A 25762-nucleotide genomic window follows, 5' to 3' on the forward strand; every position below is an offset into this window, starting at 1 on the left:
TTATAGGCACAAGCAATAGTGAGAGGAACCACAATCCAGATGATGAAACAGTTTCCAGCCACTAAAATAAACAAATAATGATGTTCTGGGGGTAATGTCCACAAAGCATTAAGAAGTAGTTTTATTTTAAATTACACAAATGATGGCCAATGTATTTAATTGTAAAGCCAGCAGAAAGGGTTGGTTGCCTGGTGGATGCAGTATGGGACGCTGCTGCAGTCATGCAAAGTCTGTTTTATTCTGTGTACTATCTCTGGTTTGATTCACCAGAAAAGTCAAAGCCTCTGCATGCTGGTTAATTTCAACTTAGTTTTACAACAAATATGTATAACTAAAAAGAAGAAGAAAAAAAAAAGCCAGATGACAAACGTACAAAAAACAGATGGCCAAGGATTTAAAAAGGCTTCCTCACTTTTTAGTGAGCATTTTCCCAGGGAAGCCACTGGAGTGAGGGAGAAAGACAAAAATTATTTTGAGTTAATGACTCTCTTCCCTAAAAAGAAACATTTTTGGCATCTCCAATGTGTAAACCCACAGTCACAGGAAAAGAAGAAAATAAAAGAATTCCCCAAAATTATACTGATAGTAAAGACATTGTATATATGTGATAGTATTTAGAATCGCTTGATATTTTTTTAAAATGGAAATAATAATGCTGAAAAATAATTCTATTTACTTTCTTACTTACATTTGAAGTCAACATTGATGTGAAAGCAAATTAAGACATATAGAAAAAAACATTCAAAGGCACAGAACTCACATTGTGGGACATACATCTTTTGAAGAAGGAAAGCAAACACTGTACTGTTAAGCAAAGAATAGGAGAGAGATTGGTAAAACTGAAACTGCAGATAATTGTAAGCAGTCAGATAAAAAAAATCCATTTAAACAAGCATTAAAAAAAGGGCATAGTAAAGGATAAATAAAGTCAGTGTCCTTCTATATATAAATGATATATATTAAAGAAACATAGGGGGAATACAGAAAATAAACCCAGAATAACTAGCAGGAGCAGTATCCACCAGAAAAATCTGAAAGCTGAATCTAATAAATTAGTTAAGTGTAGGAAGTAAGATGGAATCCCCATGGACTGGAAGCTCATCCCAGAGGGCTGGGAGCACAGCATGCAGCGTTTAACATATCACCACTGGGCTGGTCTGGATGGGAGCTGTGAGATTTGCTCCACAAGCTAAATGAACACCAGATCAGGAAGCACAGAAGTAATGGGAAATTTCAACGACCCCATGTAGATTGCTTAAATGCTACATCGGGGCACAGTGCCAACAGCAAATTTTCAGAGCCTGCTTCGTGAGCAGCCATGCAGGAAACTCCGAGGGGAAGCAGCTCTTCACTGGGTCTCAGCAGGGCTGGCAGTGAGACACTGCAACCCTGAGCAGCATGGATCTAGAGTCAACATCCGTCCCTAAGTAAGAAAGCCAAAATATCTATGAAGAGAGGAGTCTTGCACAAAAAGGAGGAAGCTTGGTTAAAAAAAAAAAATAGAGAGAGATAAAAACCTCAGCAAACTAAAAGAATGAATGCAAAAGATGAAATTTGGGAAACATCTTTTTAAAGGCATGAGATTGAAGTTCAGTGCAAGAGCATACCACCCAAAGCAGACCAAAGAAAACAAAAGTCAGGATTGAAAAGAAACACGACTTAAAGAAAGACACACAACTTTAATGAGCTGAACTTGACCTGCTGAAGATAACGGGGAAAAACATCCTTGGAAGGATAACCATTCAATGCAACAGGTCAAAATAAAAACCTCAAAAGATGTGAAGTCTGCCACAGCAATCTGTGGAACCAATACATGAACAAGATGAGAAAAGAGCATCCACAGACAAAGCCACAGCAGAGAAAGAAAACTAATGCTTTGCATCTCTCTTCATCCCAAACCTGCTTTGAAAGGTTCCCATATCAGAACTCTTCTTTGCTGTAATTGTATTAAAAAATGTCTCATATTAAAATGTCAGTGAAAGAAATTTTACACAAATCAATGCTACTCATCTGCCCAGACCAGATGGTATTCATCCACATGTTCAAAGGAGCTCAAGGATGAAATCACTAAGCCATTAATTGCAGAGTGTCTTCTCATTTAAAATAATGTTTGTATTAGAGAAATGAACATTGCAAATACGGATTCCAATTTTTTCAAGATCTCCAACAGCAATTCAGAGAGGCACTTCAGGGCACTAAAGTCTGCAAAATAGTAAAAATTATTCCATCTCTGTAATTTGACAGAGAAATAAAAGGTACTGAGTGAGAGTCCATATGACTTTGGGAAGGCAATGCATGACTCATTAATGTCCTCATTTTTTTGACAGAATCAATGAATACATAAAAAGTTAAACTCAACCAAATTGTCTTCTCTAAGTCTTTCAGAAATATCCCCTATAAAAATGTGCTCAAGAAGCTACATTGCTAGAGGATAGGAGGACAGGTCTTCATTTGGAGGAATAATTATTCTAAAATCAGGAAACATTAGGTTTGATTAATTTTTGCTATTGAGAAAAGTCCTCAAAGGAATTCCACAAGGTTATTCATCAGTCCTATTTAACGTATCATAATTACAGAAATGAGGCAGATGGTGACAAAAGTATGCTGATAACAGTTTATCATTCAAAGGAGTAAAACAAAGACAAGTAAATATCAAGTAAGACAGTAAATATCAAGTAAGACAGTAAATATGAAAGTTTGTAGATGAACCTCATGATGCTGTGTGAATGGTCATTAAAATAGCAAAATACATTCACAGCACATAAATTAAAAGGGAAGTTCTGACATTACATACAAAACAAAGGCTTTTGAACAAACCCTAAAGGTATTTGAGTTATATGAACCAGGCTACTATGAGCACACCAACCTGCCATTCAGCAGTGATTCAAAAAACACAAACACAGAACTATTTAGAAAAGCAACAGGATTTTTCTGAAGGTTTAGAAACCACTGCTGTAGCACTGCACTGTATTAATCCCTTCACTGTGCCCTTACCTTTAGCACGTTCAACACTGCTGTGCTTAAACAAGGACACAAGGGAAAAATAAGAAATACACCTAAGAGACCTCTATACAGCTATGAGCACCTTCACCTCACCTTCATCCCTGACTGAGAGACAGAGAGCCAGGAGTATTCATCCTGATGAAGAAAATACTCAAGGGCCCCTTATTCATAGGCATAAACACATGATGGGGAGATTTAAGGATGCTGAGACAGACTTTTTTCTGTGGTTGTCAATGATGGGACACAGGAAATTCTACGTAAATACCAAAAAAAAAACAAAAAAACCTTTGAATGTGAAGAGGATCAAACACTGGTACAGGTTGCTGGCCCAAACGGGTTTAGGGTCTCCATTCTTGAAACTGTTCAAAAACCTACTGAGCATGGTCCTGAGTTGACAGTGCTTTGAGAAGGGCCTTGGACTAGATGATCTTGAGAGATTCCTTCCACTCTCAATTATTATGTAATTCTGTGAAACTCCACTACAGACTTCTGTCCTTTTTTGCCAGTTCAATTTGCTATGAACTGGAAAAGACAAAGGACTGCCCAGCACAGTATTCTATTGTGACCTATGGTCTTTCCCATCTTCTGAATAATTTTCAGGAAACTATTATTATTTAAAATATGCAAAGTGTATCATTTTAAGATGGAATCAATTTATATTCAGGAAGACTAATGTGACTAATATTTTCCAAAGGTTATTTAAAAAAAGGGAAAAAAAAGAACAGCACACACAAACTCAGCTTTCTTCTTGCACAGAAGAATAAACACTAGAGCAATTCACAAATTAAAGCATAAACCTAATATTTGCTTTCTTTCACCTCATCTGATTAGAGCCATTAAATTTGCATCATCCTTAGCTGTGTGATTATTATTACAGAAAGCTTAGCCTGTTCAATTCAATTCTCACTTTACAAAGGCTTTCCAGGGAGAGAGTCTCCTTTTCATATAACTTCTCCAGGATATAAACGGAGGCTATGTTATTTGAAGAATTTATTTTTACCCCTAATCTTTGTTGTAAAGGTGCTTGGAACTGACTCGTAAGAACCTTCTTATTCCAAACCAAAGAATACAGGACAGAAAATGATGAATGTGTAGCTGGGAACAACTTTAATATTGTTTTGCACTACATCATCCTGACTCTTACCATACTCAATGAATTTAATGTAACTCTCCCTCACCCCTCATCTGATAGAAGAAAACAGGAGGAAAAAATTTAAGGCAAGGAAGGAATATGTAAAGGAAGACATTCCTGAAACAATAACCTCCTAAATAGCTTCCTCTGCATGTACAAGGTATTTATAGGAGAGGTTTGCAAAACCACATTCTCCAGCCAAGATTTCATCTTGATTTATTTTTCCCCTTCCTACCCATTTATTTTAAATAATATTCAATCCATCTAAATTTAATAGAGCAATTCAGAACCAAACGTGAATAATTTTTCAAATTATACAAGACTGCTTACCCATCACGGATGCCATGCAAATTGACCATTAAAATCTACCAAAAACATACAATCTTCAGTGAGAGAAATGCCCCACATCCAAGCTGTCTGACACCATTGCATAACATCTCCATTTAAAGCTAAACAAACCCCTCATTTACATGATTCAGTAGCACTATAAATTAACAAGTCATCCATTCTCCCTCTGAGTACCGACCCCTTTTCCTAATGAATACATGGGTAATTTGAGTACTTCAAATTGTTAAATGCTACCAACCCAAGCCATTGGGTATTCTGTCTCTTTTTCAGAATTGTTCCTCTAAGCAGAACTGACACATAAGACACACGAAAGATTCACTCATTTAACATTTTCATTCATGCAGCTTTTGTTGATGACTTTTCAATCTGAACTACCTTGTTTCCATTTAATTAATGCTCACTGGGGAAAACATTCCCATTCAAAGTGACAGAATAGAAGCAAAGAAAACAGGAATACTATACTATACCTTGTCCCTGCTCTCAGAAGGAAATGCCAAAGCCTGAGTGTGCACAGGTAGCCAAAGGCACACAGCCCTGGTCTGTGTACACTACACTTTGCTCAGACACTCGAGTCAATCAGGCTCTCAGTGAACACCCAGGCACCAGTCTGGACACTTTCCTTCCTCCCTGTTGCACAAAAGTAAGGATCCCTTCTGACTTCACATAGTCTTTAAAAGAATTGACTAACAACATTATACAGTTTCATAACTTTATGTTTATGACACTAAACATTTAAGACGATAAAACTGAACATTGTGGTGATGGCCAAAGCTCCAGTCTGAATCATCCACATGCCAAGAGAAGAGCATATTTCACAGCTGCATTTGTATTGGTTTCCCGGTCCTTCTGCAGCAGCTCCCTACTGGAACATAAATCATCCTTGATTCTGTTGGGGCTTCTGACCCCCTTAAGAGCTTGGCAGTGAGCAATCAGATGGAGATTACCAACTCTTCCAATGCACAGATGGTGCTATTTACTACTAATTTATACATGGGATGAAATTTATAAACTAGGGTAATGTTTTTTAAAAAGCATTATTGACAAGTCAGAACGTTGTAAAGCTTTTTGCAAAGAACTATGACAATGTGTTCCATGTACTTATTTTCTTACTTGCCTTTACTTTTTGACCAACCCTCCCTTCACCCAACCTGTAGAAAAACAACTGGAGAATGAACACAGCCATCCAACTGAGCAGTTACTACCTCCCTTTCTTTTTTAAAGAAACTCACAAAAAAATAACTTACAGAGAAATCTGGCTAAGGAACAAGAAATCAGAAAGGTATTTTTGCTCAAACCAGGTAAGATGGGCAATATCAGGAAGAGAAAACAAATAAATAGGCACATGCTTTGCTTCCCTGAAGCCTACTGGCTACAGCAAGGGTCACCCAGGGTTGAGCAGAGCAAACATCAAGACCTCCTGTGAATTGAACCTTCACTTCCCTTTGATAAACTGAGCATCTGAAGGCTGTGCATCCCTCACAGCAGGCCATTTTCTCCAGTTTCCAAATGTTCCCATGACTCTATCCCACTTTTTCTGCATGCCCCGATGTATTTCTTGTTTATAGAAATACTTAGCTATTTTATTTAGCACTTGAACGAAGACAGTGACCAACTTTAAACGCAGGCTAACAGCTTTGGTGAGTCTTACAATACTCTCAGTGAGTCACATGATGATTTGAAAATAAAATGAGACCACCAGAAGCCACATCACATGTGCACCCTACCACTGACCGAAATCTGAGCAGCGACCCCACACAACTGGAGGCAGTCAGTCTTCTTACACTTTCATTTGGATGTTCACATCTTTCAGCAGAGGTGGTGATCCATTTCCTTGTTTTCAATATGGAGGTAAGCCAAGGTGTTGTGAGAAAACTGTGAAAGCAACTATTGACTTGCTGCAGCCAGCTGTCATTCAGCTGTCCAGGTAGGATTGAGTTAAGTCTGATTAACTTAATGGGGGAGAGGGACCCAGTTCAAAACTGGGACTCTTGCCATTTGCTATCAAATGCAGAAGGAAACCAGAAGCCAAGAACCAACTCAGGCCACTTGGCCTCCAGCATGCCTCCTTCTGCCCATTACACTTAGTGACAAAATGATTAATAAGGTATGAGGCTCAACAAAGATCCTTACTTGTAACAGAACAAATAATAGATTCGAGAGATGAGAATAAGTGGATCAGCAGACTTATTTCTAACATACTATTTCTCTCCATTTTGATGTCCAAACTGATTCAATTGTCAGATGTACAGAGAAAGCCAAAGGCCTTTCAAGCCTACAGTTTTTATTCAGATTAATCTAACCTATCCATATTAAATATTGCCTTTCTCCCACCCCAAGGAAAATCACCCCATTTCTGCCTAGTTGAAAATTGTTTATGAAATTGCTGAGCAAATTGTCAGGATGAGAAAATTCCTGACGTTGAATTCGAGTTTAATCTTTTTTTCTGCTGCAGGACTTCATCTGTGGAACACATACTCCAGCAATCCCTGCTCAGAGGCCACCAATCAGAAGGAAAAAAGAATGGGAATGGATGATTACTACTTCCAGAAGAAATAACATAAGAAATGCACAGGACAGATGTTCAGTGTAAAGAATCCACAGTTGGTACAATTTTAGGACCTCACTTGTAAGCCATGTAAATCAATAGAGCTCCAGTGCTTCCAAAGGTGATGGAGTGTTTTATGCAGATTTGGCCACTTTATTCTCATGTCCCTCATGCATTTGTACCCTAAAACACAGTTTGTTTTCCAGGAGAGGAGATGGAGGGCCATGCAGGTTAGCTTGGCCCCAAGGGTAAGATCACACAGTTCGCTTCTTCTGGAGTGGCTGTTTTCTGGTAATCAACCTGTGACTTACTGAAGGGGAAATCCTGTTTATTGTGAGTTTAGCAGCACCAACAGCTGCTACTTGTCATGGGAATTTTACAGACAGAGTGCAAAGGAAAATTAAACAGTGAATTTATAACACAATGTGGAGTTCCAAAATGAGAACTGGAACAAACCCTGTGTGATCTAGGCTTTGCCTCAGTATCATCCCAACATTTTCGTTGCAATGTGCAACAGTCATTCACTTTGCTTCACTACCTACAAGAAAACAGACTAGAGCCCTTTCATAAATACCATTTCCCATTAGCCAGCCAACTGGAACATACAGATTCAAAAAACTACAGAATCATAACACATAAAAGTCTTGCCCTTTGTTCTTTCATTTCTCTTGTAACAAAACACTGTGGCAAAACAACATGCTCAAGGGAACTACTTTCAACAGAACAAGTGTAACCTGGCTCCCCTACCCAGCCCCTGCTCTGAAGGTTCTCATGATGAAGAGTGTTTCACTATTTTGCTACATGAACCATCAGCTTCTCAAAGGTTCTGGAGTGGCTACTGTATGTTTGGACTGTCAAAGTTAATGCTGAATTTCATTCCATTTCCTTTGAATTATATCCAGTTAACCTGAATTCATCCATCGTTGACAAAAGAATCCAGCTTTGATGAGAAGATGCCAAAGAACAAGAAATCCACCAAACTGCACCTTGTAAAATTATTTCTCATCTTATAATCAGCTTTTAAAGCAATCAGCAGATTTTACTCCAGAGATTTCAGGTGTCTACATTAACTCTTGAAGCACTGTCAATTAACAATATAAATATACAATAGTAGAGGTCAAGCTAAACATGATTCAAAACTATACAAAACCCAAATCAAATAGCAGTAAAAACTATTGTATGAAGTTCACTATTTGAATAAGACTTTAGATTTACCTACATCCCAAAAGTCCTCAAAAAATTCTGCTTTGCACTTTTTAACATTCTCACTTAACATTCTTCTAAGTGAAGGATCATTAAAAGAAAAATTCTCCTTCCTTTCCTGGCAAAAGCTAATGTTTGTGGTCACATTAATGTTTACCTGTGGTACACAAATCTTAAAAAAAAACAAAACAAACTTTAATCTGCCATCGAGTCTGACTAATGCTTTATTTAGAAGAGCCTATGTTACAACCAATTACAGCACATCCTGCCTAATTACCTGGGAGTTGCTCTACAAGAAAATACAATTCTATTGCTAGAAATAATGGGCTTGGCTTTGGTTTGTGGATTACAGCAGCTGCAGCCAAGAGATGTCATAAATAATGTACCAGCAACTAAATCAAGACCTATCAAGAATTCATAGTGCATAACAAAAGTGAGGACAAGAAGTTAATGCTGGCATCCCCACTGCTCTTACACTGAGCAGTTCAGTGCAAACAAGGCCAATGTTATCTTTCTGTACAGGTAATGAAGTGACTTGGGTGTCTAAGCAATTTCTAAAGAATTGAATTTCCCCTGCTAACGATTTCAGCATTTCACACTTATTTTTGCATTCAGAAGAATAAGGTAACTATGCGAAACAATTCACCATAGAACTGTCTATTTTATACTGGGAGAACAGCAGAAAGGAACATCCAGAAAACAGATAATCCCATTTCTGCAAATGGAATTAAAGAAAAAAAAATCTGTGTCACTTCACAGAGGAAAGGGATCAGAATGTGAAGCCAGTGCAGTGGAGGGTCATTAAGATGCTGGGAACTGGAACACACGATGTACAAGGAATGGCTGAGGGAGCTGGGTTAGGGCATTCTAGGAAATGAGGCTAATGGAGAATCTAATTTCACTCTTTCAGCATCTAAAGAGAAGTTTTAAATAAGACAGGGTCAGGGTAGAGAGTGAAAAGGCAATAAAAGAGGCAAAAAAAAAAGGCAAAAAAAAAAAGGCAAGCAGAAGCTGTAAAATGGGAAGTGCCAGCTGACGTAATCCCTTGCAATGACAGCAGCAAAGCATTGCCATTGCCCAGCAAAGCTGTGAGATTTCCAGCCTGAACATTTTTCATAACTAGGCAGGATGAGGCCATGAGTGACCTGATTAACTTCTTCAGCAACCCCTGTTTTGAGTGGGGATTTTATTTGATGTCCATTGTGCTCCCATGCAACCAAAATCATTCTCTGCATGGATACAATACAGTAGATACTTGCCAGTAAAACAGTGATATAAGTGACCAACTGGGTATCAGAAAACTTATGTCCTATTCCCAGTCCTAACAAGCATGCTAGATAAAAAAATAAATACTGATTTTTATTATAATAAAAGCACTGTGTATCTATTCCAAACATGAAATAAAATTAAAAAAAAAAATCTAGGAACTCAAGCATTTGGATGTACCAAGACTTCCAAGTTAGTATGGAAATCAAATATAATTTGATATTTAAATATTCACTCATATTTATTTACTGATGTACCCTACAAGTGTCTACATGCCTTTTGAGAGGCTAAGTCTTATCACTTTGAATCACATCTCAGAACTCCAACCCTGCTTTTCACATACCAGGGCACATTAGGAGATCCCCTCTAACTGGACCTGTTAAGGTAATGCTGTGATATGCTTCATAAAACACCATGACCTATTTATAACAAACTTTTCTGGTCTTTACATAATTAACTTTGTTTTCTTCTTCAATCTTATTTAAAGATGATTCTTGGATGCTTTCCACCCTGGAATACTGAGAGATTCATATATTCACCCGAGGCCATGTGGAAAGCTGAGGCATGGGAATTTTCACTCTAGGCTTCCATACTGTACCAGAATGTGCTGCATTTTCACAGTGCAAAGCTTTAATTTTTACTGGTGCATCCTTCCCACTAGCATTGAGCAGTCTGAACTGTGCTGACCACTGCATCAAAACAGCATCAAAAGATTACATATTATGCACCTGAAATCATCATATATACGAAACTCTATAACATATATATTTTGCTTCCAAATATTTTTAAATGGGAATAAAAAGCAAAATACTACTATTTTCCTAATTTCCCATGACAAGCTGAAGCAAATAAAAAAATAATGAAGCCTGAGAGACCAGTATTTAGCATAGAAACTACATAGGGGTAGGGTAAAGGGAGAGAAATCTCAGACTGTAGTCAGTAACTTCAGAACAGCACAACTCGATTTTAACATTCTATCCCAAAGAGACATTGTAAAATTGGAGACTAGATAGCATATGGTAAGAATTAAGATAAAACAATGATAAGTTTCCAAATTCTTGGAGGAGAGTAAAATTTATAATAATTTTACACTGAAGTCTTCAGAACAGCCAACAATCCTGAAGCAACATCAACAATACAGAGAACTATTCTAAATCATACAGAAAGCAGAACCATACATTCCCTTCCTGCCAGAAAGGAAAGCTTGCAAGCCAGGCTATCAAAAGGTTGAATGACATAGATGCTTTTGAACCCCATTTTTAAGTTCTTTGATATTAAGAAAGCACATTTTACCACATATCTCTTTAGTTGTTTCCCTAGCTTTTGCCCAGGGCTGTTGTATTTCACTGATTCTGTGCTGTCATTTTATCAAGGGGCATAATTTGAACTGCATGCACACTCTTCAAGAAACAAGATATCCAAAAAAGATATATTATATCTATTTGGTAAAGAAGCACATACCAGATTTTGGGGGGAAAAAAAAATTAACTCACACAGATGCTTTTCAACAAATAGGTGATAACAAGTATCACCCCATTCCTGTCCAAAATTACAATTATAGATCCTACAATGGAAAGTTGGGATAAAATGTATTCACAGGTCATTCAAATATCTACAGTCTGTCAAAGCAGCTATGAGGAAAAAGCCCTGCCATTAGAAAGATATCAACTCCGGAACAGCTTCAAGAAAAAAGGTTTGGAGCTAATAGGTGAGGCCAAAATACCAAAACTTACTTAACACTTCATCTAAAAAGCAGCTTCTCCAGTCTGGTCTGAAGCAATGAGGTCCAGAAGAGACAAATCAGTTGTATGAAAGAAGAAGGCTAAGAGCTAGCAAAAAAAGGCTGCTACGAGAGAAAACCAAAGAGAAAGTGAAATATCCTTTTTGCAGGTTAGATCAAGAATAGGTATTTCTTGAAACAAAGTAACTTGCTATCCCTGTTCTATATGAAATAGAAGGAAAATACACCAAGGGAGAAATAGGGGGACCAAAAGAAGGAGGGGACAAACTCAACTTACACATAAACCCCTCCAAAATTATTTTTTAAAAATTAGCTGGAACAGAGATTCAATTGGCTAACTGACAAATTATCAGTCATCTTTTCAATGAGAGGTTGCAGGGAGAGGGAGAAAAAGCCAACATTCTGTATTTCAGAAAGAAAAAAAAAAAATTAAATCTTGCTGTAAAATGCATTTCATTTTTGTCAACTACCCACGCCCTCAAATTATTCAGCATGTAAGATTATATTTAAATTTTCGAAACTGGCCTGTATTGACTTTTTAATTGTCCAAATTCTTACCAAATTCAAGCAGAGAAAGCAGCCTAACAATATGATGATCTTAATAAATAAGTTATGTGGAAAATATTGCTTTTGTTATTTTCACACTGAAAAATATATTCCACACTGCAGAGATAATGAGGGTATAAAACATTAACATTACATTTTTCTATACCATTCTGCATAATTAACCATGCAGCTGTTCATTCATTCAGTCCCAACAACCAAATTAATTTGCAATCAGTTCACAGTGGATGCTCTGGAGCAGACTGCATGTACTGCAGAAGCAAGTGAAACCACTCACATTCCACACACCACATCAGAGCATAAGGTGTTCAACTCTAAGAGATGCAACAGAGGGTTGCAAAACAGAATTTTCAAAGATCAGCTATGAAAGGACACTGCACTATCAGCTGCCTCATAGGGAAAACATGGGTATTTTCAGGTGAGTCTCATGGCGTATCCATGTTCTCTGATGGACTCCTGTCCTTCTCAGGCTCAGGCCAAAGACTTTAAAGACACAAACATCCAACATCCATAAACATTACAGCTCCTTTATATTATTTGTATTAATGCAGTATTATAGCCCCAGCACTGATGGGAATGCTATAATCAGTTCTCCAAATTACCTACATTCCCAAGAAACAAAAGACCAAGGAAAAGCAGAGTAATGGCAGGTTCTCAAAAAAGGTCCCATAATAGGCTGAAGCTTGAACCAGTAGCATCACTAGTTGCTGAGTGGAACATCACATGTACCTTATCACGACTTCCCCGACACCATGACATCATCCTTTTCAGATTTTAAAAAATATCCTATCCCAGTTTTCATACCTCACTCATCATCATGAAAACGTGATAAGCAATGAACTAGCTGCTTTGATTGTTGTTTCTTATCTATTTCATTTTGTAGAGTGGCAAAGGAAACATTTTTATATCTATAGCTATATCACCTATATCTATATCATATATATCTATATCTATCTATAGAGACAGAGAGAGGGGAAGAGATGGTGTCATTCCATCTGCTCCAGGATATGGGCCCTGCACCTCCCTGCTGTGCCAGCCTGCTGACAGTGAGAGTTAATGGATGACAATGCAGCAGAGTAGCTTCGATTACCAAAAAACCTAATGGATCAACTGTTTTCATATGGACTTAGTACAGAGGAATAATGCCACAATAAAACCTCCAAGAATTGCTCAGTTTGCTCACACAGAAGTGTGTCTCATGGCCATACCTTCCCTCTTTTATGCAGAGAGGGAGGGAAAAAGCAAATCACAAGCCCCATGGATGACTAATGCATACAAAGACAGCATTTCCTGTTTCTCACCTTAAGCCTGTCTGCTGAGGCTGGCAAGAAAGAGGATTATTTCTTGTAGGGAGGCTTATTCAATAAGATACCATGACAAAACTGAGGAAACACCGGCAAAGCAACTTTCCTAAACATCCTACTGCTACCAGCTGTATGGGTCTTGGGAAGGAAAGACCAATTCTGTCACCATCACTCCTAGCCAGAGTCTACTTGAAACAAGAACCTGTGGTATAATTCCCATGAAGTCTGGGGCACTAGTTAAAGCAATCAGAAATTCTGTTACTTAGGCTCAAGTTAATCAAACAAGACCAAAGAATTCTTAATCCATTTAAAATAAATGGTTATTCTTTCTCAATAAATTGACTCACTCATTATGAGTTATATCTCGTAATGACTTAATTAATTTTCCAGAAGGAGGATTAAGGGGGAAAAAAAAAATCAACCTGTAAAGCAGCAAAATTCTCATACTCCAAGATGTTTTTAACATGGTCAGCAGCCATGACTGCAATCAGCTTCAATAAGCACAAGTGTGCTGCAAGAGCCCTTTCCTAACTACGTAAGTCACAGCTTTCTAACTGGATCTTAATTTGCATGTCATATATTCTCCATGTGATCACAAGCTAGTGCAGAAACATGTTAACATATAAAATCATCATTGCTACTCCAGGTTGCTGAAGACATGGAAAAGTAGTTATGACACAGCACTCATCTGTGACCAACAGATACTCAGTAAAGAAATTTGGATAAACTTATTTGGTAGCTTTTACTTACTTGTAGGATATATTTTTTTCAGTTTGGACCTTCATACATACTAAGACATCAAAACAATCTTCAAATGCTATTATGGCAACACAAACATAAAAGTACCTGCTTAAGCTGCTTATGCACTGAAAATCCTTTTAAAAGACATCTCCTTCAGAGGAGTCTACAGGCGACAACTCAGGGAACAGTCCCAAATACCCACAGCCAAATTTCATTCCTCTGTTGAATGGCCAAAAGCTACAGCCAAAAGATGTGGCAGGATGAGTGCAACACCAAGGTAACAGCAAAGCTCCTGCCCACCCACTGCACTGGGCCTCAGTCTCAAAGTCCATGGTAGGTCATGTGTCCATTAGAGCATGCACTGCAACACTGGCACCCTCTGTACTCCTGAATCAATTCCACTACCCATTAAAATATCAATCATCACATCTTCAATGCCTTGCATATTCCAAATTTTGTCAAGATATGTTTATTTAATTTCCTTTACCTTCTACATATGTTTCCTCCTGACACCCATAATAAAACATTGCTGGTATGCTGAAACCCACTACACATCCACTTTTTAACTATGGTTATACAGCAGATTTTAGATGTCCAAAATAAATTTAAAATAAAGACTTTCCTGCACAATTCAACTCATAACAGCACACTGTTGAGTATTAGTGAGACAATTAAGTTGCAGCAGACAACAAAAGTCTTTGTAATACTATTAGATGAATATGGAAATATGATCAAAGAGAACATTAAAAAATCTGTTGCTCAGTAAGAGAAATAAAATTCTAATTGTAAGACAGCCTTTTCAACGCTACTGCCCAAAACCTTTGCTCAGTGGAACAGGTGTAAATAATGCTATAATAGGAGCACAGAAGATAGCTGTGCAACTATACTTGAGGACACTCTATTTTGATTGCAGAACTTGCGTTACTCATGATGATGCATTAGCTAGAGAAAGCACAGCTAGACATTAGATCCCAAGCTGAGTTCACTGGGCTAATAATTAGAAAGCCATTTCTTTTCTAACTTAGAAGGAGAATATTTGATATGAAAATCACAGACTCAATAACTCCATCCCTTGGGGCCATTTCTGTAAAGTCACTTTTCAAAGCAGAGCCACAATATAAGGTCATCTGAAAGTGTAAGTTGTTGCAGAATACAGTTGCTCATTTATTAAGCAGTACTTAATACCAAAAATTTCACTGGGGCACTGAACTGTACATTGGGAGTTTTTATTTTCCTTTTTAAATTAATTTCAGGAAACAGCTGAAATAAGTTTCAACTACAAGTCCAAAGATTTTGGAAACAAATGTCCATATTCATTTTCACACATTCTGTGAGCCACCTGGACATTCCTGAGCCACGTGCTGTTCACTGTATCCATCTTAAAAGAATCTCCAGCTCTTTGTAGTCTGGATTTTAGCTTTAGTGTGGGCCTGCACTCTGTTTAAATGCCCAAAGCTCCCTGCAGTCACTGTGCCCCAGTGGGCTTCCACAAGTGGGTCTTGTCCTTGAATAGGCGTTCACCTTGTTGAGGGTGTAGATGGAAAGAGCTGTGCCAACACAGACAGGATATTCCTGACTCCTTGGGATTTGACAAGCACAATGCTGTCTGTGAGGCTCTCCCAGCTGTTCTCACCTCCACCTGCCCAGCCACTGATCTGGACTTCCAGCCTCCCACAGCTCTCTGACTTTTCTTCCCCTCTTCAGGCTGCTTTTGGAGAAAGGAGGCCCACAAGGTTCAGCTGGGATACCCAAAAATATTTAAGGAGGTGGGGAAGTCTATTTCTTCATTTTGTATTTCTTTATTGGTAACATGGGGCAGAACAACCCAACATCTGTGAAAACAGGGCTACCTAGCATCGAGCAGCAACGCTGAGAGGAGCCAACGGTGCAGTTCTCATCAAGTAATGCCGTTCGTTTCGCTGTGGTGAGGCAGTAACAACACGGTGATGCCATTGGGAACAATGGCAATTACACAGCAAGCCACTTTAGCATTACTGTATCATTACAGCTCGATAATATGCAATCAAAACTTTATTAGAAATCATCAGCAGCATCTATTATTCATTGCTTAGATCAAGCTAAGAAAGGGAAGGCTGCATGCCTACCAGTAACAGGACTCGGAGCCTAAGCACAGGTTAAGGTAATTCCATGGTCATGGTGCTGAGTCACCACTGCATAACCTTCAGCAATATTGCCATTTCAGTTGTTCCATGTAAAAAACTTAGTAATAATAATAATAATAATAATAATAATAATAATAATAATAATAATAATAATAATAATAATAATAAGGATTTCTAATATTAATAATAATAATTAATGCAGATAAGTATTATCATTAATTTCACAGTGGCTAATAATTCAGAGTTAAACTATTTGAATATAAAATTTAACACTGACATCTTAAGTTGCAGGCATTCTACAGATGTGAGCAGATACCCAAGGCTGTAAAATGTGTGCACCTATATATTTGTGCACAAATGGGTCTATAAAGCATATGAAAACACACACTCAGCCTAAATGGCCAGTTGGTTTCAGCTCCTTCATACTGTAAATATGCTGGATAAATCTTTGTGTGAACTCTCACGTGAGAAGCTCTAGTATATAAAGTATCTTCTATGTATGCACAACTTGTGACAATAATTTTGAACTCTGTTTTTACATTATGCTAATGAGCTCTAACATGACAACCAACCTGTATTTCCAATATGTACCACAGTTTAAAAACTCTAAAATTAGACCTGAAAACAACCCCCTGTTCTTTCTCAAAAAGTTATTTTAGTTCACACTCAAGGGGTAATCAATGTTATCTTTATTTATTTCCCTACCTTATTTTGGGTAAAATAATTATATAATTTACACCTTAACAATTACTTAATAAGCAAATTAGGAAAGCATCAGAAATAGCTTACTAAAGAAGCACAGTCTAGTATTTTTTAACTTCATACTTCCATCAAGATTTTGTCTTCACCTCTTCAGTGTAACCAGACATGGCTGTTAGGAGTGAAAACCTTGTTAAGAATTTCATTACACAGCACTCTTTTCCCTATTTATTCAACAGTAAAAAAATCTAAGGTAATTCAAATTTAGGTCTTCAAAGCCTGTATGTAACCTCACTTATGTGGGCAGGCATAAGTTACCTACACAAACTAACAACGCTCTGCAGAGGTGTAAAAATGCAACACCCACAAAGATCTACCCACAAATCATCTTCACGCAGAGTCCCCCCACCAAGGCAGGTACCTCTGACTGGTGTTTTTCACCACCATTTGCATCACTCCTGAAAGTCTGACTGCAGCTCCAAGGTCATTAAGAACAAACAAGTGTCACTAGACCATCCTTTCTCATTCTTTGTTCCAATAAATAAGGAGAAAAAAAATATTTTGAGAGACAAGAGAAAAGGAAAGAGATGAAGTGGAAATATGTTTTAGAAGATGAGATGCAGTTTCAAGGAACAAAATAACTGATAAACACAAAGGCAGGTTAATATTTACTGACCAGAAAGCATAACTTTGGGATACTAACATTTAAAAGTTACTCTAGTCAGAATTCATCAGTTTATAAAGGTAGTTTATTTTCATTTTGTGACTAAGTCACTTAATGACTTATACAATATGATTTCTGGTATTTTCTAGCCAGGCAAGATAGGAACAAAAATATTGGGCCAGTTCAGGAAATAACCGGAGAGGATCTATTCCCACTAGGGCACAGAAACAGATTAATGGCATTTCTCTGCTAACAAAAATAACACTGTACCATTTTTCACACCTGTTTTACACCATATTTTTTGATACAAATAAGAAGAATGCAAAAGAGAATTAAACAAAAAAGTTGAAATATATGTATATCATGCATACTGGGCAGGCTGTCAACGTGCATACAACAACCCCAGTTCCATCAGCAAACATGGGTGAAAATTGGGGAAGTTCCAACCGTTTAACACAGGGGGAAACACAGAAGACTGTAAAGGGACTTCAGCCTCATTCAGTTATTTAGTACAAATAGTGAGCTACATCTCAACAGAGAGGGACCCTATTTGATACTTTTGCAATAACTGGTCTGATTTGCACTTTTCCAGATCCAAGCACTTTGTAACACTTCCAGTTTGACAACTGTGTGTGTTTCTCCTACGTCAGAGTGGGCAGAGGTGGAAGAAGGAGGTGAGCCCAGAACATATCCAGGCATGGATCACCTGGGTAGGTGCCAAGCACTCACTTCCCTTCAGCTTTTCCATACTGGTTTTGTAAACAATCGAATCATAGAATGGTTTGGTTTGGGAGGGACCTTAGAGACCATCTAGTTCCAACCCTGCTGCCATGGTTAGGGAAGCTTCCACTAGATCAGGTGACAGAACTCATCCAACCTGTCTCATCAACAAGCCCTGGCCTTCATCCCCATCCCTGGCTCAGCAGGTTTGGGTCATCATCACATCAAGGCATGAGCTTCCAGAGGCTCTTTTGACAAATTGGACAGCCCAAGGCACCCTGATGTCCAGACCCTGGCTGGGCTGTGCCCTGTAAAGACTCCTATCCAAGGAGAGTCCCCCAAGGTCCCATCCCTGCTGCACTAAAGTGAAACCATGGACACCTGGCACATCCCCAAAGCCTGACACCACTGAGAGCCCTGAGGACATCTGTGCCCAGCCCTTGGGGCAGGACCATGACCTGTGCCAGTACCAAAGAATCTGGTACATCTGTTACTTGTAAGTAAAAAAGCATGATTTCCAGATGATGCTCGCTAGTATCAATTTTATTTGAACAGCATTCACACCAGTTTTTTTTACACCAGCTGTCAGCAAGGTCTAGATAACCTTGTTTTAAGTGTTTATGTTCTCCAAAGAAAGAAACATCCGAAGCCTGGTTTATGTTTGTTTTAAAAGATCAAAGAGTTTATTTTGAAGAATCCAACTGAAAATGTTTAAAAGACTGATAGATACCCTGAAGCATGGATTGGAAAACTTGAAATATATTGCACATGTTGTGTGGGCCAATGACAAATAATAGGAAAGCAGTGTATGCTTACGCAGTTAGGAGTACCCAAACTGTCATTTGGTTGTCTTTACACAAGATGTTGGACAAAAATTAAAACAGAAACAAATGTGCAATAAATTTTGCATCTTGTGAGCTTAAAGGATAGTTACAAATGAATAGTCATAGGCCTTAAAAGGCTCATCTTGAGCCAATGCTAAGCAGTCTCCATTTGATCTTACTCTCTTTCCTGAATACCTCCTCCTTATGACTAGAAATTTCTATAAATATACCCTTATTCTGCATGGACCACTGGCCCTGGCCAGACTGAGCACTAGTCAAACACTGGTATGACAAGAAGTTACTGCAGAAACACTGACACTGAGAAACCTCACATGGTTAAAACAGCACCACCTCTTTCAAAATAAGTAACAAGGTTGTTTTGCAGCATGTCCTGGAAACAGATTTTTCCCACTCTCTATTTCCTTAACCAGTCCTTTTCTTGCATTGTCTCTGTAAAGGTCCTTCACTCACCTCTGAAGGTCAAGTCCCTACACAAGCTCTTGGGACAGTATGAAGTTTACAAGTACTTAAGCCACAAGATTTTAGATAAGCTATTTGTTTCCAGACCTGAAGCTTATAAGCTATATTTGAATTTCACATATGACTGCTTAAGTCTCCTGTCATTTATTTTTACTGCTAGAGATAACCAGCAAAACCAGCAAAGCAAATACTGGTGCAGTACCATATTTGTTAATAATGGTGAAATACTCTCACTTTTCAAATATACATGATGGGTCTAGCAAAAATTTGTTTTGGAAAATGTATACAGACCCACACACACCAAAAAAAAAAAATAATATGTATATTTACTGCACAAAAAGCCTCCTTAGCAAAAGGCAACTAAGACCTGAGCAGATAACCAGTGTGACTAGTATAACACAGACTTACCTTATCCCTGCTTTTGTGCTGATGTACACCTGAATGTGCAATCTGTGCACACACAGGCAAGGAGCATATTGGTATCTTAATTCACAAGTATTATGGGAATGAGAATCATTTAGAAATTTATTTGGATTACTATTTATTCCCAGTTGTCATAAAACACAATATGACCTCCACTCTGGTATACTTCATCCAGACAATGCTAACTGCTTCCAAAGCAGGATTATTTACTAACCTCAGTACACTACTCAAGCAGCAAGAATTCCCAAAAGACACATCCCAGCACAATAAGCATTTCAAACTTTTAAAATAAATTTGATACAGAATTTCTAGGAAAAGGAAAAATATGTCAACTTGTAAAGTGGCATCAAGAAGGTACCTTATATTCTCCATAATTTTGTTTCCACTGTTAAAACTCATTACTAACTCTAATTCCACTACAGGAAATGCTTTTAAGGAAGAGAAGGACTAAGAGCTGATGACAATCTGGATAATCCTACCACAATAGCATTAGTCAGCTACTAACTCAACTCATCAGCAATCTGGAAAAGGGAGTGATGGATGTATTCCAAGAACAGCAGGAGGGAAGGTTACAGATAAAGCAGAGAATTTACCTCCACAAAGAGCTCTCCAGAACTTTCCCCATGTCAGTATGGTAATACTTGGTAAGGATCAGGATCACCTAAAAGAAAATGAGAATAAGTAGATTTAAATATGTAAACTGATGTAAGAAACAGAAACAGATATAGGCAGCATGATTTTGAAAAACACAAAAGTGAGGCTTCTGAAAATCTGAACGGTATTTCACCTCATTTTTAGCTCTTAAGAGTTCTGCTTTTTAGCCTGGCTCTTTCATTTCTTTTTCTGGGAAGAGTCATTTCAGCATTTGATGTTTTCTGCAAACCCGCTGACTGTGAAAGATTGCCCATTTCACATAAACAGTGGAGTTGGAATTGTCACATAAATACCATCACCACAGGACATTCCCCCAGCAATCTTTATGACTTTCTGATTAGGAATTAAAAAAAAAAATCTCGTTGCTTGTTTAAATTTAGGGGGCAACTCTAGAGACACAATTATGTTTTTATCCAAACTGTTAAACAATGGTGGTTAATTTTGATTATCCAGATAAAAAAATCTGGAAAAAAATTAGCTCTGGTCTTCCTTAAAAAATCAGCAACACAACTTCCATAGCTATCCCTTGAAGAACTACTTTTTCCCCTTCATGAACCAGCTCTGTGCTCAGTCAATTACTCATCTACCTTAGCAACAGCCAACAAAATGCACAAACAAATTTCATCCACAAAACATCTTCATCCTATGAAAACAGTCAGCAAGAAATAATTTCCATCTGCTCAACACGTGACAAATTCACTGGTCAAATAATGTAAAGCCTTAGTCCACAACCAGCGTACCAAGTTCAATACTATGGTTTATGTTTGGATCTTGCACAGGTTTCCTTCACTTGCTGCTAGTCCATATTAATGGCTCTTAGAGCCACATGCCCATAGCAACCCAGAGGTGGAACAGGCTGGTTCCCTGACAGCTGGAGGCTTGCTTTCTTGTGGGATCAACACCAGCCTCCAGCAGTTTGGAGCAAGCTGTAATTTAAGTGGCACTGCTCTGCTCCTGACCACCAGATGATATCTCCAGCAAACAGCAACTGTAGGCATTCACTTTCATTAGTCAGATAATTAATATGCTGATGATACAATTTATGCTGCACTCCTTGTATGCTGGAGCTTGCGAGAGAGCAGAATTCCAGACCGAGGATGTTATTACATGGAAATAATGCAATGTTTTACAGAACTGAGGCATAATACCAGTCTCACTCAGGGTTAGCCAAACCTAATAAATTCACAGCACACATTCCTGGATGTATATTGATGCAAGCAAAAGTGGAAACAATCCATAATTCACAAGTAGTATTATTCACTCATATTCTCAAAAGAGTAACAATCTACCAGGTCACTATTTTGGAATTTGATTATTTATAAAAATAAGGGTTTGGCTTAAAAAAAAAGGGAAAAAAATAATTAGTAGGTCACTACAAGACTTACAAAGCAAAGAGAAAGAACTATTTCCCAAAGGAGAGTGTATCTGTGGATGAGATCCCTGGCTACAGCCCAAGCATGTTCCACCAGGTCAGCTATTTATTGTATTGTCAGTGTCTTAACTACAGCTTTTTCTGGTGCTTGCAATTAAGGGGAAAAAAAATAAAAGAAACCACTACTGGGAGCATCTATTGGTTCTAATTAGTAATCAAATGTTTCAGACTGTGCTTTTCCAAACAAGTATAATTCCTCATAAGTCACAAACACTGTTCTGGAATTTATTTTTTTAAGAGATGCAAGAATGCATACTTGGTTCATAAAAATAAAGAAAGAAAATACCAAAAATACAAGAGATTATACTTTTTTTTCCCCTTCCATTTATGCAGAAATGGAAGCTGAATCCTGAACTTGGTGAGCCAACTTTCTTCATCCTGTACATCCTAGAATTAGAAATTTTAAAATTCTGATAATTTTCAGCTACATGTGTTGGAGCCATCCTGCCACAGGCTAAGCCTGATGTTCCATTCCTAAATTAAACTGATTAAAATCACACGCAGCAAATCCTATTGGGTCACCCTCAGTCCACCTGCTTTGAGCATAGTCTGTATGGATGCACCAACAAAGAATCTTCCAGAAAAGCCATTCTGTAACTCAGCACCTGTCAGAAGCATTAAAGTCTGCCAGGCTCACAGTACTGCTGGCTAGCTGCAGTTCATCTGGGCACATGCTGAGCCAGAAAGCCACTGCAGTTCCACACACTTCAACTGAAGGGCTTTCAGGAAACTGCAAACTGCAGCGGGGAACAGCCATAAGCAGTAAAGCATCTTCTTGACGCTGCAGAATTGCTGCTTTAAACTGAGTCAGGGCTCCAAAAAATAGATGTCAGTACTTTCCAATCCCACTGATAAATTCATGTGAAAATTAAAATACCTTATTTTGCACTTTGGAACTAGAGAGAATGATTTAATAGGAAAAACAAAGCCCTAAGAAGCCATCTTTGAACTATTGAACACCATTAGCAGATTCCTGTCCTGACTTAACAAGTATGAAGCTGCTGAGGCGCTGCCCATCACTTCAACTATGCCAGTGGATTTCATCCCATTATCTGAATAATGGAGGCCAGCTATTTAACAGATTTTACAGCATAGTCCTTTAGACTGTGGGCATCTTTTCAGGCGTTCCTGCTAACCATAATGGTAGTTCTTCTAATTTAATAGACAGATCCAAAGAACAGAAGGAATTATTTCACAATGAAAGCATAGAGGTCTTCAGGATCTCTGGATGCTACTCATCATTTTTAAGAGCAGAAGCCTGTTTCACTGATTTCATTTTAATGAGACTCCATAATTATGAGCATTTTACAGGCTGGATTGAAGCCAGTGGTTCATGCACATGGTTCTCCGAGTGAAAGTGCTTGGGTGGCCTGTGGCTGGGGAGAGGCACAGCAGCAAGAGAGCAATGAGCAAGGATATGATTCTCAATCAGCTCATACTTCCATCAGTCATGGACAGCCAAAATAAATGTAAATTTTTTCTGTTATTATTTTACAGCTAAAATAAATTTAGGCAATGAAGGAGAAATAAATATATCAGATATTTTACTTTAAGGTAGATTTATAAGATTATAGAGAAATCTTCACTCCATCCAGACTTACAGAGATTTGTGAAACCATTTTAAACCTTTAAACAATTTTAATCTTAAATTCACCCATAATTCTTTGAGTTCCCTCCCAGAGTATGACAGTGGAGGTGACAACAGTGCTTACTCTTGTGTGCTAGGCACCTATGAACACCTGACAGCTTCTAGAAGAAGATACTGAAAGGGAAAATAGAGTGAAATCTTTCAGCTTTTAATCACAAAATTGGTACTCTAGTACCTGCTTCTTTACCAAAGCCTTTGGTAAAGGCCTCTCCATAAAGCCAGTATTTCTCTCTATGTGCCACAGTATGGAAGACAAATCCCTCAGGATTCTAAGAATTAAATGCAATATGGATTAGCAGTTAGTTTTCCATGGAAGAAATAACTAGCTCCAGTCATTTCCTCTGCATTGGCCCTTCAGAAATTTCTCTACCTCATCCTCCCCCTCTTTTTTTTTGGTGGGGAAGAGGGGCAGTGGGGTGCACAGATGGAATTTTGATTTTCCCACGTCATTCCCCTGCTTCCATGACTTCATTCCTGCCTCTGTGAATTCTCACTGCTACGGTAGTCACTGCTTAAAACTGTTCTCCAAACAAAGGAATTGAAGCAGTTTCAACCCAAAATCCTTTCTGGATATAGACCTGTCTTCAGGGGTGCACTGGGTTTTTGGTGAATGACAGAGCAGGAAAACAAATGGAAAATTCCACAGATATTTTTACCCATTAATAAGGAAAGTTAGAATTATCTAGGTTTATCCCCTCTCCTTTTCTGTTGCTCTCCTCTGAAAATGCTTTGCAGCAAGGCTGGACTGAGAAGAGCACAAGTTCACTTTTTAAGACACAATGTGCTTTTAATAATTCCCTAATAAAATTTTGGCTTTAAGAAGCCCATTTTAATCCTCTCTTTTCATCACCATGTCAGCTAAGAAGGCTGAGAAAGGAAAAAGGAATGAATTCTAGATCAGTCACTTTTCCTGGTATTTTTATTTTACTTTCTGTGGAGGATTTGCTAACATCCTTCTCTTTTTGAAAAACATCAACTTTTGGAAAACTATTTTATTTTTTCCCCATGCTCCCTCCATGATGCTTCTTTTCATGGACCATCCTTAACAAAGACTTCTCTTTTTCTATCTACCTGCAGATTCTTACAAATAAGTTTTTATTTGACCTCTGAAATTTGTGATTTTAGGTTGGGTTTTTTGGGCATCTGTTCAGAAGTTTCATAGCAAAAGTCTCATACTTTCAAATGCACAACTACAAGAATTTTCTCAAGTTTTTAGAAAGTGAGAGCGTGCTGTAAGTACTTCTGGGCAGCCAGAGCTACCAGGAAAATAAACCCCTCAGACAGATTCAAGTTTCTGCAAACCTTTTAGCATCTGCTTAATTTAATTCATGCGAATGAACCCACTGAAATCTAAAGAAGTGTTTATGAGAGTCACTTGAACCGGTACTTAATACTCTGTATGAATGGAACACTAGCTGCTGTTTTGCTCCAAAACACAGCCTCACTCAACTTTTCAGCATTTAACTATTCCACTGTACACCACAAGTATTTTGGGAGAGCAAAAAGTCCTAGGCACATCATATTAGTTTTTCACTACCACCCTCTCTAATTCCAAAACTTTTTTGACAACTAATAATCAAAAAGCTCCCTATCACATTATAGGCAACCACCTACTGCTCCACTCCCTCAAGCCATTTCCACTTTTGCAGCAGCAGGCTCTTCAATCATCATGCTAAGAGCAATGTTAATTTTCACATTTCTTATTTAAAACAAAGATTTTTATGAGAAAAATAAAATTCAGGAAATTATTAATATGAAGATACATTACTACAAGGCTATCATATGGACAAACTACCATACCTCTATTAATAACTACATCATAATTTGATTCTTCTGGGAAAATTAAACCAAAAAAGAGCATTTAGGTTTACTCTGTTACAACACTATGATGAAAGGTAAAAAAGCAAACATTTAAAGCATTACTTAGGGCTATTAAGAATTCACTGTATAAGCTTCTACTCCTCTCTGGTAATAAAGTTCATAAAAGTAATGCATGGTTTAATATTAAATACTTAGAGAATTAGATTTCTATTTCTTCCAACTAAATTGTATTGGGAGACAAGAGGACTTACTATGTATGAAGTCACTGACTATATCAGTGCATTTGTCTTAAACATTAGTAATAATTCCATACAGTGAATTAATTCATAATTCAAAGTAAGACACAATAACGGCTCAATTCCTGTTCTCTAAGAGGTATTTCCACCCACAAGAGCTGAAAAAGTGCAGTCTTGAAAGCAGTGGTTGT

At 37.9% G+C, this 25762-nt stretch overlaps 1 protein-coding gene across 1 annotated transcript in view; it reads right to left on the reverse strand.

The window, feature by feature from the left end:
• Positions 1–25762, reverse strand: part of SORCS2 (sortilin related VPS10 domain containing receptor 2) — a 521566-nt gene that overhangs the window by 329251 nt on the left and 166553 nt on the right. Inside the window, exon 2 of the mRNA XM_062493233.1 lies at positions 20374–20441. Coding sequence (XP_062349217.1) covers positions 20374–20441 — 68 coding nt within the window. The remainder of the gene's footprint in view (positions 1–20373; positions 20442–25762) is intronic.

The sequence above is a fragment of the Cinclus cinclus genome, chromosome 5 (genome assembly GCF_963662255.1).
Source record: "Cinclus cinclus chromosome 5, bCinCin1.1, whole genome shotgun sequence".
Lineage (NCBI taxonomy): Eukaryota > Metazoa > Chordata > Aves > Passeriformes > Cinclidae > Cinclus > Cinclus cinclus.